The following is an 18,057-nucleotide window of genomic DNA, read 5'->3' as shown; positions in this document are numbered from 1 at the left end:
TCCTCTTTGTATATTTTATGTAATTTATTGTCGACTGTAAATATAAAAAGGAAGATGCATAGTTGGTTTCATTTTAGTCCAGTCATTATTTTTAATCAATTTGAGTACCCAAATATTTTGTGCATATTTGACTTCCCAAATTTGTGCAATATTTATGCAGTTCAAAATAGGTGGTCTGCTAAACTCCTCTGTAATGTATTTCTGAAGCAGCAAGCTACTCGAGGTTGATAGGAGTGAAGGAATCAAGCAGACAACTGAAAACCTTGCAAGAATGCCAAAGTGGCATCACAGCTCCTTCCATCACTAAAACAAATATGGTCAGCTGACTTTCAAATAAAGAGGAAGTCAAACTTGAAAAAAAGGAGTGGGAGTCCCACGTTCTCTATTCTAACACCTGGTGTAAAGTGGCAGTACAGAAAGTGGTCTATAACAAAACCTTTGGGTGCAGTTGTTATTATTATTATTATAAAGGATTAGTTTATCCAGACACACTGAGCCTAATAAAGGCTCTTCACGGGCTGGTTTTCAGGAATAAATCCTGAAAAAAATAAAATAAGTAGAAAACCAGTTTTACTTAGGAACATGATCATATTACATAAGAAATCTTTGCCTTCAGCAAGAATGACTTTTATGTTAGGTTTCGAAAATAAATTCTTCTTTGGTGGTTCCAAATTGGACAATCAACTAGTAAGTGTTGGACAGTCATTGGTGTTTGGCATGTACTATTACATTTCATTGGGTCTGAATGTGTATTTGACATCAAATGACCATGTAGAAATCTAGTATGGCCTGTACACAGTCTTGTTAATATAACTTCTTTAGCTTTTACTTTTTGAGATGTTGACATCCATGAATGAACTTCACTTTATTTGACAGTTTGTGGTTGGCTCTGAAGTCAATTTGTTTGCCAGTCTTGGTATATTAAAGGCTTAATAGATGTTACCCAGTCTGATACATGTCATTACCAGTTTTGATCATTCTAGGCCTATGTGCTCGCATTAAACCATTCATTTAATAAAAATATTTCCAATTTCCTTCTCTGGTATATCTGAAGTCTCTTTCATATTTCTAAAGAATATTCTGTCAATGTCATATTTTTATGATATTAAAAAGAAAATTGGCATATTTAAGATTAATAATTTGGTGTTCCAAGTGTGCCAACTGAACAGCACAACTCAATGCATTTCACCACCCTTCGATCAAGTGAAATGTATTTAAGTGTATAATAATTTAAGAGTTGTAAATTATATAAAACTTTTTATATTTCATATGCTGACTTGAAATAAATTTTTTTTTCTTTTAACATCAAGATCTTGAAACAAATGATAACCTGATGACATTAGATAAGCCAAAGTTCACTCACATATTACAGGCAGTCCCTGGTTTACGACGGTTTCGGCTTACAACGTTCCGAGGTTACGGCACTTTTCAGTTATATTCTTCAGAAATTATTTCCAGGGTTACGACGCCGATCCAACAGAAGAAATATGACTCCAAAAAGGCAAAATAATCAATATTTGAAGGTTTTTTTAATGAAAAATTTAATAAAAATACAGGTTACATAGTTTTCACTACAACCAAAGCATTGAAAGTAAGGTTTTCTTAGATTTTTTATGATTTTAGATAATGTTCCCGCTTACGACAAATTTCAAGAACGGAACCCCTGTAGTAAACCGGGGACTGCCTGTATTTGCATAAAATAATATTCTTTATACAGATGATAATCTGTTGACATGGTTGGTAGGCCTGTTCCTATCTGAACGTAATGAAATATTTCATAATGATTTGGACAAAATACTTAACAACCTGCATAAAACGAGGTTTTTCCATACAGTGCTATTATTTACTTGTTATAATAGATTCCAATTTTTATTTTATAAAACTATTTTCTCAAAATAATTATTGTGTGGAAAAAAACAAAGATCCGAACGATATATTTTGTAAAGTGATGCAATATACAGTAGCGTAATTGTACCATTCTCCTACTCACAATCCACTGTGCACAAGTAACATTATAATTTATGATTCTGTACATTGTACTTGATAATACCAGAGACTATCTTTGATATTGAGGATTTTTTTTTGTACCTAAAATATTTTAATGATGCCATGAACTTGGAAAACAAAAGAGCCTCTGGATAAGATGTTTATATCCTAGGATCCTTGACCACAGTATTTAAATATTGGAATGCAAGTTCTTCAGCTTTAAAATGTTACAGTAATTTTTGGCCATTATATTTCAATTTTGCCATCATTTTTTAAACATTCTTATATCTCATACTCTGAATTTCATATTGTAATTTTTTGTATGTTACTTATGTTACTACAACTTTCTAAAATGAATTTCACATCATGTTTTCTGAAGTGGCTTTATATCAAAATTTGATCCAGCCTGTTTTTCTCTTTTGTTTGATTGTTTGCAAAAGACCAGTCTGTATGAGATTAGTTTATCTGGCTCAGTTCCAAAGAAAGTGGACTTCAGAAGTAACCATACTTGTGCTTTGGTTGCCAACATTCAGGATATGTCTCCTCACCAGAAGATGGGGTTATCAAATTTCACTCTGGTAGATTCAGTGGTCACCATGAAGCCAATTTCAGGAGACAGAAGAGCCAATTCTTTTATTTATTTAGTTATAATAGTTAATTAAATCTAAGTTATTTAAGTCAGGTTCAGGTCACTACTCTCCAACAGGCACTCCCAAAAGATGTTCCTTGATATTTCTTTCTATTACTGCATGACCATTTCACCAATTCATGCAAATAGTTATTCATGTGGCAAAAAATATGTTACAGATCGGGACTACATTGTCACTGAGATCAGTGTTCATGTGAAAATAATCTCAATTAAACCAATATTACCCAGGCACAGCTATACTAAAGTACAGCTTCTAAACATCTCGGGTGGTCAATAGTGCCTCAAGTATAATTCAATCTACATTCTGTTCATATTAACTAAAAATGCCACCCAAAGATTTTGAAACAAACTGATTTTGCTGGGAGAAGACAAACATGGAATTTCATTTCATCCACTCTTTCTATAAGACCTCTTATGATACATACCAGATTTTTAACATTATTAACCCCTGACATCAAGTCCAATGGAGAGTTTCCTTGTATGTCAGTAATTACTGATACATTTCCACATCCTTTCACATGCAAGCAATACTGCTCTCTGACTGACTAGTGCTTTTTATCCAGTCTCTGCTCCCTGTCTCCATGACACTCTAACCTGAAAATCTGTTGTCTCAATTTTCTTCTTTTATTTAAGAATTAATCCTTTAAAGTTACATTCTGTGACTAAAAATAATAAAACTGAGATGAGAACACATTTAATGTGTAGTAGTACCGTAATTCAAAATGACATACATATGGATGAGGTCTAATTTAACATCCTCAACATCATACAGCCATTCATCAATGTACAGCACATATATCGATGAACAAACAATCTAAACATCTTCAACTGTCTTCCAACTAAAAAGTTCTATGCCATGTCCTGAGTAATGTACCATACTTTCATATGAACAAAAAAAATGAAAACATCTTATACTATAACTGAAATGATCAACTGCTTTACACAGAATCCCTCCCACCTCAGTAAATGCAAGCAAAGTCACCACGATACTGAGAATAAGAGATAAAGTACACCCACAAGTTTGGTGGCTTTGCTTATTTGTTAACTACCACCAACATAATTGGCTGGAATTCTGGAATAGTAGAGGCCAAGAAGACGAGCAAAAAATGTTTGTGCATAACAATGGTTTGTTCATACTGTGCATCTTAAAATGAAAATTTCAAAAGTTACTTTTGGCTTAGTTTACAGCACCACATGTCTAAGTGACTAGTCAACAAGTTATAAGGCATATCCATTTTTACTACAAGCTAAATTTAACTGTACTTAGCAAAGCATTTTTTGTTTGTTTGTATGGTGTTTTTACGTTGCATGGAACCAGTGGTTATTTAGCAATGGGACCAATGGCTTTACGTGACTTCCAAACCACAGTGAGAGTGAACTTGTATGACCAGAAAGAGACATCTCTCACTCCTCAATGGAATGCCCGAGAATCAAACTCACGGCCACCGATGTGGCATGCCAACACCATACCGACCACGCGACTGGGGCGCTAGCAAAGTCTAGTCCTTTTCAGCAAAAAAATGGAAGGTGACTTTCCCTTTACAGTATCATCTAACCATTTGAAATCTTGTGAAGTCCACCTTCTTAAGTTAAAAACTGACTTGTAGTAATATTTGAGAATCCGCTGGGAACAAACTAACTTGGACGGTAATGAATTTCTGTATTTAGAAAGCTCAAAAACTTACCAGTTTTGCACTTTCCAAAGCAATCAGAAAAGCTAATTATATCAAACCCTGCTTAGCAGCCCTTAGCTTTTGCCGAGATCGCTGAAATGCCTCAAGTACTGCATGAGTTGAGAGTTGCCATGTGGAGGAATGCAATCCCTTGATAGCCGAAGGATCTGCAAATAGGTACCATGAAAGATGGGATGAAAGTCATGAAATTTCTACTTGCTCACAAATTAAAAATAAAATATTAATTAATACATTACAGGTACTTTAAAAATATAGAGCCAATCATTAGCAATGTCTTTTATTACTTGGACAATTTTTTATTTTTTACCACCTAACACGCACTATGTATTCAATTTATTGCGTGAACATTTTTTGCAGATCAATTTAAAATATACTGTGTGTCAGATATTCAATGAAATATCAAATTTTTAAAGATTTGCATTTTATTAGGTATACAAACCACAGCCTGTTATATAGGAATATCCCTCAATGTGAGCTGGAAACTCAATTCAACTTTAAACAAGCTGGTTATTTGAAGGTAGACAGATGAGTTGAGGGAGTCCCCAAACTCACATCCACAAGACAGGACCTTTTCCTTTGACATTAAGACTTATGTGGGGTAGTTGATGCAAGATTATGATCAAAGGCTATGGTTTGTATTACTTATGAAATATACAAATTACTTTATACAGTTGATATTTGTTCCTAAAAAAATAAAAACCATTGCCCTTTATGTAGGAGACTTATTCATAAGTTGGAGGGTAGTCTCTCAACTGACAGGCATGGTTAATCTCTATCCAGAAAAGCCATATCCCCACTCATGGTAATGAGCAAGGGACCAATTTCTGTAACCTCAAAAACAATCTGGTATAGTGATCTGAGCCAGAGTGAAATGTTTGTACAATGCTCTTGTTCTGGGAGAACTTTGGGGAAACAAGTGTTGCTTGAAAGACAGCAGAGCACAAGTCAGTAGGTTATTTATATCTGAGTCAATTTTAAATTGATGGGTTAATATAACAGCTTTATTCCCTCCCCCGCAGTTAACAGAGCACAGGGAGTCACACCTTATGACCTGAAGCACTGAGATGAAATGTCTCGCTATGAAGCCTACATGCATCAAAGCCTTACAGCACTTACTTGGCCAGACTGCTCTCTTGCAGAGGAAGGAAAGAATGGGAGAAGGAAGAGAGAGAAACAACCTCCAACGTTATGCCTTCCACATACTCAGAAAAGATGCTTTTTGTCTAAGAGGGACCTAATTACTACATGATATGCCATGCAGCCACTACAAGTCCAAAGGAGATGGCATCCAAGAATTTGTGGGTGATGTTACTTAGGTAAAATGAGATAAAGTTAGTTTGGCACCACCAGATGCCTGCCCTCATTACCTGTGAAAACAAAAAGTTCCTCTGACAGGCTAAGGAAAAGACAGTGCCCCATGACTTCAAGAGCTCTAGCTTGGAATGGACAACCATCCCTCCTTACCTCAGATAATAATAAGAAGCTTGCACCAAGCACAAAACATTTCTTCCAAATAATTGTCAACAGTCTTGGAAGGAGGAAGCCAAAAAAATCTTGGATATCCTGTCAGAAACTGACCGGTTATTAGCTTTTGCTGCAAACTCAGGAACAAACTAGAATGATAAGAGATTTCTAACACTCCCAGTGTCAGAAAAGATAAGCTGTATAACTTGCCAGCACACTTGCAAAGGTAAGACTATCAGTAAAATTTCCGAGAGTACGACTTCAATCTAACATCTACCCCCAGGCCTCGTAAAGTGCCTGAGTTAGATTGCAGAAAATGAGTCTCGTCCCACTCTGAAGACTAAAGCTGCTGAATTGGGCAACACTGTTCAAAGCTCCTCATGAGCATAGACAAATCTACCAAGGAAGACAGGTCCAAGCACTTCAGTCATAAAACCTGTCTCTGGGCAAAGAGATATAGTCTTCTAACGTAAGGACTGAGAGGAGTTTTTCTAAATGAAGTAGACAAGGAAGTCTGTGATGTTCTGAACACTAGCTCCAACTGGAGAGGGACCTCACCTATAATCCCAAATGCAGATGGGCAAATTTCCCAGATACACGTTGGCTGAGGATCTCCAGAGACAACTGTAAATCTGCACAGTTTTGCAAGAAAAGCTAAGGTCTCTCTTACAGGAATTGCTGGATAACCTCCAAACCTGTAGGTTGAGAGTCTGTACTGACTGGTGGCATTTCAGAAAATGTAGCTAACAGAGAAATATTGGCTAGCTGAGCAGGATATCATGCATCATAGAACCAATGATGCGGTACTAAGGTCATTCCGAGACCCAAAATAATAAACATTCAGTTGTACACTTACTTAATCAGACTGAATGAAGATATTTCATCCACATCCAAGCTGTCACAGGGGTGCTGGCATCTCATATGGAGGGGTCTGGAATGGATGAGCAGAACACAGGGAGCTTCCTGTTTAGTTGTGCGGAAAACACACTGATCACTGGTGTTACAGAAAGCTTAAAAGTCTTCCTGTCACACCATGAGAATGTTGGACCCACTCTATATGAACTACCGCTTTATCCTCAATGGGGCTGTGTATTACAAGGCTCTTTGCTTCGGATTATCAACCAATCCACAGGTGTTCATGAGAGAGTTCACCCTTGTTTCAACTTGGGGCCCATTCACACGGGGTACATCTTTTGAGGTATCTCGACGATTGGCTATTCTCAGCAAACTCTCATTTGAAGTTGGTTCAGGACAGAGATGATCATCTTGAATTTTGTTGCAGCTTAGGCATTGCGATAAATTTCGAGAAGTCAGACCTCATACCCAAGCAGAGAATAAAGAACTTAGGCATGCTGATGGATATGGCAGCAATGAGTCTTTCCCTCAGACTCCTGGATTAGCAAGTTTAAGGAGACAGTGCAGTTATTCCTGTCCCGGCAGGAACAACCAGCTCAAATGTGGCAAGTCGTTTTTGGTCACCTGTCGTCTTTGTAGACGCTGGTCCCTCATAAGCGACTTCACCTCTACTCCCTCCAGTGGAGAATGAAGAAGTTCTGGTCTCAAGCAAGGAATCTGCCGTCCCTTCCCATTCCTCTTGAAAGAGAAGTAGCACACTCGATGGATTTGTCAGCCAGATACATCCCAGGCAAAAAGACTGTAGTGTCAGGCAAACTCAGCCATCAGGGTCAAGAGATAGGGACACAATGGTCCCTACACACAGACTCTGTGGAAAGATTGTTCAGTCTTTGGGGATGACCAGTAACAGATCTTTTTGCAACACGGCACAATAGGAAGTTGCCAGTGTTTTGCTCAGTCATCCCAGATCCTTGGGCTGCAGTGGAGGATGCCTTTCAGCAACTGTGGGACAATCTCGACACACGCTTTTCCTCTGTTCTGTCTTATTCGTCAAGTGATCAACAGGATAATGATCACTGCGAATCTCAAAATCTCAAAATGACCCTAGTGACACCCAAATGGACGCATGCCAAGTGGTAACCAGACTTGCTGGCTGAGCTATCTGATGCTCCAAGAGAAATCCCCCTGTGGCACACCCTTCTCTGCCAACTTCACACAGAGAGGTTCCACCAATTTGTAGAGCCCTTACCCCTTCAGGGCTGGAGACTAACCAGCGTCTCCTACGACCGAGAGGCTTTTCTCACCAAACAGCACCGGAGATGTCTGGATAACTTCGTAAATCCTCCGTGGATGTCTACCAAGGGAAATGGGCCATCTTCATGAAAGAGGTTTTTCTACACTTGGAGCTACTGTTCAGAAGGTAGCGGACTGTCATGTCTTCCTTCGCCGAGAGAACCATCTCTCTGTCTAAGCAATTAAGGAATACAAAGCTGCCCTGGGCTTTTTCTTATGCCTAAAGGACATAGATCTCTCTTCCTCTTGGGAGGTCTCCATGCCGATGAGAAGCTTTGAAAAGTCTTGCCCTCCCAGGGAACTCAGGCCCTATGAGTGGGACGTGACTCTTGTCCTTTGAAGCCTGACTCATGCACCTTACAAGCCTCTACGAGAGTCATCGAACAGGGATCTGACCCTCAAGACTGTATTTCTGTTTGCCCTGGCATCGGCGAAGAGTAGGTGAACTTCATGCTCTTTCTTATAATGTTAAACACTCGAATTTATCCTGGAATGCTTAGCGAAGACTCAGAATCCATCAGTTCCTGAGCCAGATTCGAGTCCTTTTTTATCCCCTGCCTATAGGACTTTGTAGCTAATGATCGAGAAGAGATGCTATGTCCAGTTAGAGTGCTGTGGAGCTACCTATCTCCAGTTAGAGTGCTGTGGAGCTACCTATCTCCAGTTAGAGTGCTGTGGAGCTACCTATCTTAAAAGGACTTGGCAACTTAGGCCTGAGTGTCGATGATTTTTTGTTAACACTGGCAAGACAAAAAAAGAGGTGTCCAAGAACACAATATCTCTTTGGCTTCATGAAACCATCAAATGGACGTACGCAACATCAAACGAGGAGGACTCGATTACATTCCCACCCAGAGCTCACATAGTTAGGGGCATTGTGCCCTCCCTTGTGTTCAATGAGAATCAGTCGGTATATCAGGTGCTGAGAGTAGGAGTGTGGTCGTGTTAGACAACGTTCACCTTCTTTTACCTAAAAGACATTACTCATAGGTCCTTGGACACTTTCCTTGGGTCCTGTGGTGGCTGCTCAATATGTTGTGTAGCTCATCCAGTTCCCTTAGTAGGACAGGTACCATCTGTTCTAAAAAAGTACGGTAGTAGAATTGAAAGTATGTGTGACTGGCCTCCTTCCTTTCTCCTTCTTGTACCTTCATGTCATGGCGGGCAGAGAATAGGTTCCCAGACGATTATATGCTGGACAGACACAGATGCAGGTGAGTGATCAGCCTTTTTATTCTTTCATTATTTTGATCTAATAGAAGCAAATTCTACCCTCTCTCTAGCATGAGGAGAGAGGGACAGACAATAAAACTAACTCATTACTTATCTTGGCTTTATTGTCTCCAACACAATGTTCTTCAAAACCTTTTTGGAGTAATGCTGCTTTCAAACCCATGTCTTTGAAAAGCCCAGAAATCTGACAGTCGAGTACACTTTTGTTCCTCTGATCAGATGCATGGCACTGATTCCTTTGCTCAACATTGCACGACCAGGAAAAAGTCCTTGATGAGGAGAATCTCCAGTCAGTTAGGAAGTTTACTCATCCTCCCACCAATTAGAAAATTTTCCTATGTAAAGACTGATGGTTTGTATTCGTGTATGAGCAAATGACAAATTTTAAAAGTAATTTGCATTTTTTCTAACATACAAATCTGAGGTCTTTACATAAACTGCCCACCTCTAGCCACCCCTCCTTCAGTTACCTGGGCTATAAAGCGACTCAGCAAAGGGAGGTGGTGAGGGTACCCCTCACCTATCCCACCGGCAGTGCAACTACCGAACAACCTCGTGTAGAATAGCCTGCTCCAGCTTGCACTGAAGGTAATTCCTATGTACAGACCTCAGGTTTGTATGTTAAGAAAAATACAAATTATTACTTTTAAAATTTATCATATCAGTCCTATTCTACTTAACATCATAAGTAACAACATAAATACGGTAATTATTTACAGTCATACCATGGTTGAAATGCAAGCAAAACAGCTGATGTTATCTAATTCGGTTGTTCATAGCAAAACAACTGTTTCTCATTCAGTTGTGTATGGCTGTACACGTTTACGCAAAGAGTTTAGCATTACTAACGATAGTTTTATCATTCTCCTTTACTTTCTTTTTAATTTATTCAAGTAGAAGATGGGAAAAAGAGATGGAAGTTAAGAGGTTAGTGTAATGTACAATAATTATTACCTATACATAATTATTGTTCGTATGACTGAACTGTTCTAAACAGCTGTATGTAATCCAACATTGTTATTTTGGCAAAATTATAATGAATTCTTAATAAAAAAATGAATGTTATGTTATCCTAAATGTTATTACTGAACTCCCATAATTACAATGCCATTAAAATTTCTGAAATGTTACCAACACATAAATGTTTCTGTGAGTCCAACCGTAATGCAATCATCCTCAGTTGGGCTCACATGGAAAAAATTGATTTCACTGACATGGAATTATTTCTCAATACGTAGCATGCAAATAAAGTTCTATAAGGTTTTATTGCCTTTATTAACCGTTTATCTCATAATATGATATTTTTATTTTAAGATAAATTTTTAAATATACTTACCTGGCAGTTATATACATAGCTATATTCTCTGACGTCATGACGTCACTACAGACTTTTCAAAACTCGCGGCAATCGCCGACCGTCGGTCAGGTGATCGTTACCTGTACGCCCTCTAGATAGTTACCTGGAAACCCCAGATTTTCTCGCCCTCTAGTCTCTTGAGGGGAGGTGGGTGGGTTTCTAATTGTATATAACTGGCAGGTAAGTATATCTAAAAATTTATCTTAAAATAAAAATATCATTTTTAAATATGTAACTGACCTGGCAGTTATATACATAGCTGATTGACACCTTTGGAGGAGGGTCAGAGACAGCAACATCGTTGTAAGGTAACTACTTGATAGGTAACTAAAGATTCTTACCTGCTAAGGAAGCTGACTTGACGAGTACTGCCTCTTTAGTCTGCTCTCCTTAGGAGCTCCAGCTAAGGGATGTGACCTGTGCAGCTGATGAGCTCAAAGGGGTTTGTCGACGGGACGTGACCTCTATGCGACAAAACCACCTATGCCCTTGACATGGGCTAAAACAGGCAAAGACCACCTAACCATCCAATCCTTGCATACAAGAGATTGAAAAAACACACATATACACTAGACTGTTGAAGGTTTCCCCTAACCTTCAACAGACAACCATAAAAATAACATCAAGGGTCTAACATGTAGGATTAGAGGTATCAACTCCTTCACCCAACACCGAGCCAGTGGTTACGAACGGTCCAAGGGTTCTGCAGTCTTCATATACCGTTTCCATTTGTTTCAAATAAAAAGAAGAAAAGACGGAGCTGCTCCTCCAGTATGTCGCGTCTAAAATGGCTTTAAGGGACTGATTCTTTCTAAACGCCATTGACGTCGAGACTGCTCGCACTTCATGGGCCTTTACCTTTAAAGCCTTGTAAAGCGTTTCATTGCACTCCGTGTGAGCTTCTTGAATCACACTTCTAATAAAGAAGGCTAAAGCATTCTTTGACATAGGCCTTTTGGGATCTTTAACGGAACACCATAAGTTGTCAAAAGTCCCTCTAACGTCCTTGCACCTATGCAGATAACACTGTAATGCTCTTACCGGACAAAGAGTCCTTTCACGTTCCTGACCTGCAAAATCTCCAAGGCTGGGAATCGTAAAAGACCTAGGCCAAGGATTGGATGGAGTTTCATTCTTGGCTAAGAAACCTAAAGTGGTTGAACAAACCGCTTTAGATCTACTAATTCCTACTCTTTTGTCCATAGCTTGAATCTCGCTTACTCTCCTTGCAGTAGCGAGAGCGACTAGAAAAAGTCTTCCTGGTTAAATTCCTGAACGAGCTCTCCTGGATCGGCTCAAACTTGTCAGACATTAAAAACCTTAGTACTATGTCCAGATTCCATCCTGGTAGTTGTTCACTCTTTTGTTTCGTAGTATCAAAAGATCTAATTAAGTCGTGAAGATCTTGATTCCTAGACAAGTCCAGTCCTCTATGTCTAAAGACTGATGCCAGCATGCTCCTGTATCCCTTAATTGTAGTAGTGGCTAGACCTACTTTAAGTTTTAAGTGAAGAAGGAAGTCTGCGATCTGGCTCACAGATGTGTTGGACGAGGGCACCGTCTTCTCCTTACACCAGTTTCTAAATATCTCCCACTTTGACTGGTAGACGTTGATGGTCGAAGCCCTTCTTGATCTGGCGATAGCTTTAGCTGCCTCTCGCGAAAAGCCTCTAGCTCTAAGGAGCTTTTCGACAGTCGAAAGGCAGTTAGCTGAAGAGCGCGGGTATTCCTGTGATACCGTTTGAAGTGGGGCTGTCTGAGCAGATCTGGAAGCAACGGAAGGGTTCTTGGAACTTCCACTAGCCACTGCAACATCTCTGCGAACCAGTCTCGCGTCGGCCAGTACGGGGCTATCAGGGTCATTCTGGTTCCTTCGGACTGCGTGAACTTCTTTAATACTTTGTGTATCACTTTGAAGGGAGGGAAGGCGTACAGATCCAGTCCTTCCCAGTTCATGAGGAACGCGTCTACTGCTACCGCTTATGGATCCGGCACCAGTGAGCAGAACGTCTGCATCCTCCTTGTCTTGTTGGTTGCAAACAAGTCTATGGAAGGTTGCCCCCATAACCTCCATAGCAATTCGCATACCTCTAACTTGAGAGTCCATTCTGTTGGCAGGACCTGATTTTTCCGGCTCAAGAGGTCCGCTCTGACATTTAATTCTCCTTGTACAAATCTCGTTTGGAGGACGATATTTCTGTCCTTTGCCCATAGCAACAGATTCTTGGCTGTCTCGTTCAGAGAAAAGGAGTGGGTGCCTCCTTGTTTCCTGACATACGCTAGAGCAGTCACGTTGTCCATGCTTATTTCCACTACTTTGCCTGCCACACATTCCTCGAATGCCTGAAGAGCTAGAAAAGCTGCCATCAGCTTTTTCTTGTTGATATGCCAATTTCTTTCGGTTTCGCTCCATCTTCCCGAAATTTCCGTTCCCCAGAGTCGCTCCCCAGCCTAGGTCTGATGCGTCTAAGAACAGTATTAGCTGTGGATTCAATTGTTGAAGTGAAACTCCTTCTCCCAGCTTCGCTGGATCCAGCCACCACATCAAGTCTTTCTTGACCTCTGCTGAAATTGGGAAGGTGTCTGAAAGCCTTTGTTCCTTCCTTTTCCAATTTCTGTTGAGGTAAAATTGCAGCGGTCTGAGGTGCAGTCTTCCCAGTGAGACGAACTGTTCGATCGAGGAAATGGTCCCCAAAAGACTCATCCATTCCCTCGCCAAACATTGTTGTCTCCCCAGGAATTCCTGCACCCGATTCAGGCATCGGTCTTGTCTCTCCTGGGAGGGAGAAGCCCGAAAATCCTGAGAGTTCATCAGAACTCCTAAATAAATGATCGAGCTAGGTTCAGGGTTATTTTCATATCCTCCAGACACTGTTTCTTGGAGTTGGCCCTGAGAAGCCAATCGTCCAGATAAAGAGAAATGCGGATCCCCCTTCGTGTAGCCATTTGGCTACATTCGCCATAATAGCTGTGAATATTTGTGGCGCTGTGCTGAGCCCGAAGCAATAAAGAGCCCTGAACTGGAATATCTTACCTTTGAATAAGAACCTGAGGTACTTCCGAGAGCTTGGGTGGATGGGGACATGAAAATAAGCGTCCTGTAGGTCTAATGAGACCATCCAATCTCCCGGTCTCAACGCCGATAGCACTGATTGCGTTGTCTCCATCGTGAATTTCGTCTTCACGACGAAGGCGTTTAGAGCACTGACGTCCAGAACGGGTCTCCATCCTCCCGAGCTCTTGGGTACCAAAAACAGTCGATTGTAGAACCCCGGATTCTCTTGGGGTGAAACGGGTTCTATCGCCTTTTTTAAGAGCATAAGCTCTACTTGTTCTTTTAACGCGAATCTCTTGCTGCTGTCCTTGTAATTCGCTGTTAAGTCGAGGGGATCTAAAACTATGGGAGGTTTGGCGTAAAAAGGGATCTTGTAGCCCTCCCTTAGTATCTGAAGGGTCCAGTTGTCCGCCCCTCTGTCCCTCCAGGCTTCCCAAAACAAAGAAAGCCTGGCTCCTATTTGTGTCTGAAGGACTGTCTGATCATGGCCTCCTTTTGGAAGGAAGCTTGCCACCTTTTCTGGAGGGCTTTCTAGAAGTTCCCGACGTCCCTCGGGGCTGTTTTCCTCGAAAAAACTGTTGTGGTTGCTTCTCCTCTCGCTCTCTTGGTCGCAAACGAAGAAGGCAAAACCCCACTGGCTGCCTTCGATATTAGGTCCTGTGTGGTCTTCTGAGTCAATGAAGTGGCAATATCTCTAATAATCTCCTGTGGAAAAAGAAATTTTGCAAAGGAGGCAAACAAAAGCTCTGCTCTTTGTACCTGTGTGACCCCTTTAGCTGTAAAGGAGCAGAGAAGGGACCTTTTCTTCACGATCCCTGCCGTGAAAATTGCTGCCACTTCATTAGTTCCATCACGTAAAGCCTTGTCCATACAAGACATCACACTCAGAAGGTTAGAAATGTCCGTTGAATCCTTCTCTTCCACTTTCTTGGCGAGAGCACTCAGAGACCAGTCTAGAAAGTTCAGGACCTCAAACACTCTAAACACGCCCTTCAGTAAATGATCGAACTCTTGCATCGACCACATCACCTTCGCTGCTGTTAAGGCGTGTCTACGATTGGCATCGACGATACTGGAGAAGTCTGCCTGAGAGGAGGCAGGTACTCCCAGGCCCAGAACTTCCCCAGTCTCGTACCAAACGCTGGATTTCGAAGCCAATCTTGCAGGAGGAAAAACGAAAGCAGTTTTGCCTCGCTCCTTTTTCTCTTTCATCCAGTCGTTCATCTTCACAAGCGCTTTCTTGGCCGAAATGGAAAGAACCATCTTAGTAAAGGCAGTCTTATTCTGGGTTCTTCCACAAAGGAACTGAGACAGGGGAGAACGAGGTGCTGCGGGCTTGAAATCTGTTTCAAAAAGCTCTTGAAACAGAAGCATAAGAGTCTTATAGTCGGAAGGAGGAACTTGTTCTATCGTCTCCTCTTCCGAAACTACCTCCAACATCTCCGAAGGTCTCTCTCTGTCTCGTTCCGCATCGGATGATGTAGTTAAAGCCAAAGCTGGAGCGTCATTGGTCTTGATGCGTTCCTTGGCACCAGAAACCGCCGAGGCGTCATGCTTACGAGCGTCGGCGTCACGTCCTTCTCTCTCACGCGCGCTGGCGTCACGCTCTTTGCTCTTACGCGCGCTGGCGTCACGCTCTTTGCTCTTACGCGCGCTGGCGTCACGCTCGGAAGAGTCATGTCTTGAGGATTTTCCTTGGGGGGCGGGGGGGGGGCGGCCCACCAGAACCGACGGAGGCGTCATCGCTTACAGAGCGTCGGCGTAACGTCTTCTCTCGAGCCGCGCTGGCGTCAAGCACTTTGCTCCCCTACGCGCGCTCGCCGTCACGCTCTTTGCTCTTACGCGCGCTGGCGTCCACGCTCGGAAGCGTCCAGTCTGAGTAAATCGGAAGTGTCCTGGTTGTCTGTGTTCTTCTTGGCGTTGACGCGTCGCGAAGTCTTCATCACTCCCGGGGCGTCAGACTGACGCTTGGGTTCTTGCAGCTTTTCCATAAGTACAGACAGCTGCTGTTGCATATCTTGCAGCATATTCTTGGCTTCATTGTCCCTCGAGGGAGAGGGTAACTTGTCAGATTCGCCCGCACAAACTGCAGCCAGAGGAGTCGATCCTTCTAAGGCTTCCTGAGGACGCTTGGTAGGAAGCTTCCTAGGTAAATCCTCCCAAGTCGAAGGAGGAAGAGGAGCGTGCATCGAAAGCGCTGTCTTGCTCTGTTTAGCTGGCGAGGCTTCCGATGACGAAAACCTCTCCGGAGAACTCCAGTGACTGCAGCCCGGCAGTTGCTCATCTGATGAGACCTCACAAACACAAGGTAATTTCCTCTTGAGAGGACGAGAGGAAGTAGAGTGTCGCCATCCTCGACGCGGGGAGACGTCATCGGATGACGAACCAAACACACTCGACGCGCCTTTTCTACGGCTATCTGAAGCAACCTTGGAAGAGTCAGCAGGTTTGTTTGAGGGCACGCCCGACCGGATACTAGAGCTCTCGCCTCCCTTAGACTTTCAACTTTACGTCTCCCATGGGTCCGGGAGCTTGTAAGAGGTCTGGGTCTAGGAGCGCGACAGGACCGATCGGACGCACCCTCCACTACACTGTCACTAACACTAAACTTATCACTTACACTGACTTTAGCACCTGCACTTAAAGCACTTACGACAGTCCAAGTGCGATTGCCCTGCTCAGTAAGAGAGGCAATCTGTTGTCCCATTTTTTCAAGCACCGCTTGAATACCTGCAAAGGTTGAGTCCTTCGCCCCCGACTCGGAGACAGGTTTGGGAGCTGATACTTCTACTAAATTACGCTCAGAAGGAGCAGGGGAAGGAACTATGGGATTATCTACCACTTCCTGATTCGTTGATGAACGGGAAAGGGAACTCTTAGTTCTTCTAATTCTATCTCTCTCGAGCTTACGGACATAGTACTTGTCCAACTCCTTCCACTCCTTATCATCCAAAATCAAGCACTCATCACATCTATTCTAAAAAGTGCAAATTCTACCCCTACAATTCACACAAAGTGTGTGGGGATCAAGAGAAGCTTTGGGAATTCTAACCCTACACCCCCCTTTACAGCAGACTCTATACACAACTCCCGAGTCCGACATTGTTTATTTAGTAATCCAAAAACAAATCCAAAATAAATCCAAGTCAACAACAGCGAAAGCCAATAAAATACTTCACCCAACGATGAAATACTATAGCGAGTACGAAAGACCTATCGAGGAGCCCACAACAACGAAGTTGCCAGCTTGGGCGACAGAGAAAATATGGGGTTTCCAGGTAACTATCTAGAGGGCGTACAGGTAACGATCACCTGACCGACGGTCGGCGATTGCCGCGAGTTTCGAAAAGTCTGTCGTGACGTCATGACGTCAGAGAATATAGCTATGTATATAACTGCCAGGTCAGTTACATATTTAAAATTCAATCTTTTCATGTGTCGGTGGTTATCAGACTAAGCCCAAGGCTAACCTACAGATAAACATCACTTAGAATTCAAGGTTTGATTTTTAGAATGGTAATATAAGACAACCCCTAATTTTCTGGGGTGAATTTTAGGATGTTAAAGTCATATTATACACAAATATATGGTAGTTACAAAGACACCATTGAAAATGAAGATTTTCCTTTGTAATGTTAGTTGTTGAAAAAAGACCTTACAAGAGGAGATACAAACTTACTCATGTCAGCATCACCAGTTTGCAGTATTGAGTTTGTCCTTAATTCTACAACACCACTACTTATAGTGCTAAACCCAAGACGACTTGCTTGCCCATTCTGTAAAATAGATAAAAATAAGTACATACAGTGTGTAATGATATACTGAAAAAAATATAACAAATAAAATTGATATTTGCCAACCTGCTGAAAAAACATTAAGGATCCAATGAAACGGTTATTAATAACATCCAAATCATCATCTTGTCAATAGTCAATACTCAAAGAACTATCATAGTGAGAATCAAAGCAAGTTTGATTTTTATTTCAACAGTAAATGAAAGATACATATAAAACTATACATTCTATGACTAACAAAGTAATCACATACCTTGACATTTGCTCCAACAACAAGGTAGGATGAATCAGTCAACAGCTGACATCCCCCGAGAAAGTATCTGCGCATTTTAGAAAATGGGGATGTCTGGGCTGGTCTCCAGGTTAAAACAGAATGAACATCATTTCCTTTCTCATGATCACCTTCATTCTGCTCTTGCTCTGAATACAGCAAATAAGAGATCTTAAAAATAATCTATAAACAAAATTCTTTCAAGTTTTTCTTCATAATGTTGCAAACACTTCTTCTTTTCCTTTATGTGAAATTAACTTATGAAATAATTCCCACTTAATCTTGAAATATAAGAATACACCAATGAAAGGAATAGTGCATAAAGAATTTGGGGAAATGGAATTTGTTATGAATGTTGATTTAGTGCATGATATCCCTTTGGCTTTTAGCAAGGAAAAATTCTTTA

General features: G+C 41.4%; 1 protein-coding gene across 6 annotated transcripts in view; it reads right to left on the bottom strand.

Moving 5' to 3' along the window:
- Positions 1-3,313: 3,313 nt before the first annotated feature.
- Positions 3,314-18,057, bottom strand: part of LOC135201457 (tectonic-like complex member MKS1) — a 103,475-nt gene continuing 88,731 nt past the window's right edge. For all 6 annotated transcript variants that reach the window (XM_064230418.1, XM_064230417.1, XM_064230420.1 and 3 more), the window contains 3 exons: positions 17,634-17,800; positions 17,266-17,362; positions 3,314-4,475 (listed from right to left, as the gene is read on the bottom strand). In XM_064230418.1, the coding sequence (XP_064086488.1) occupies positions 4,357-4,475; positions 17,266-17,362; positions 17,634-17,800 (383 nt within the window). In that variant the 3' untranslated portion in view covers positions 3,314-4,356. The remainder of the gene's footprint in view (positions 4,476-17,265; positions 17,363-17,633; positions 17,801-18,057) is intronic.

Source organism: Macrobrachium nipponense, chromosome 28, assembly GCF_015104395.2.
Source record: "Macrobrachium nipponense isolate FS-2020 chromosome 28, ASM1510439v2, whole genome shotgun sequence".
Lineage (NCBI taxonomy): Eukaryota > Metazoa > Arthropoda > Malacostraca > Decapoda > Palaemonidae > Macrobrachium > Macrobrachium nipponense.
This window is presented reverse-complemented; position numbering and strand designations above follow the sequence as displayed.